Here is a 262-nt window from a genome sequence, read left to right as displayed (position 1 = left end):
CCTGTAGTTTGCAAGAAAAAAAAAAGCTTCTGGAAAAAGAATATGAAAGAATTCCAAAACGAATGGTAAGTACAAAACATGAGAAAAGCCATGTTTTATGTTCTGTCAGCTAACATATAAAAACATCAATGAAAATATTTTCACAGTGTGTAGCTTTAGAGTTTATTTAAAATCTGGAATAAATAGAAAAATGAAGAGGTAGATTTTATAGGAGAGGCTATATTATATCATTCAGTTTAACAACTCTAGGGCAAGCAATGAA

At 29.4% G+C, this 262-nt stretch overlaps 1 protein-coding gene across 1 annotated transcript in view; it reads left to right on the top strand.

Annotated features, from left to right (window-relative positions):
- CCDC146 (coiled-coil domain containing 146) overlaps positions 1-262 on the top strand; it is a 42,649-nt gene that overhangs the window by 14,610 nt on the left and 27,777 nt on the right. The window contains exon 4 of the mRNA XM_009697715.1: positions 8-87. Within this exon, the coding sequence (XP_009696017.1) occupies positions 8-87 (80 nt within the window). The remainder of the gene's footprint in view (positions 1-7; positions 88-262) is intronic.

The sequence above is a fragment of the Cariama cristata genome, unplaced genomic scaffold, assembly GCF_000690535.1.
Source record: "Cariama cristata isolate BGI_N322 unplaced genomic scaffold, ASM69053v1 scaffold3343, whole genome shotgun sequence".
In the NCBI taxonomy this organism is placed as follows: Eukaryota; Metazoa; Chordata; class Aves; order Cariamiformes; family Cariamidae; genus Cariama; species Cariama cristata.
This window is presented reverse-complemented; position numbering and strand designations above follow the sequence as displayed.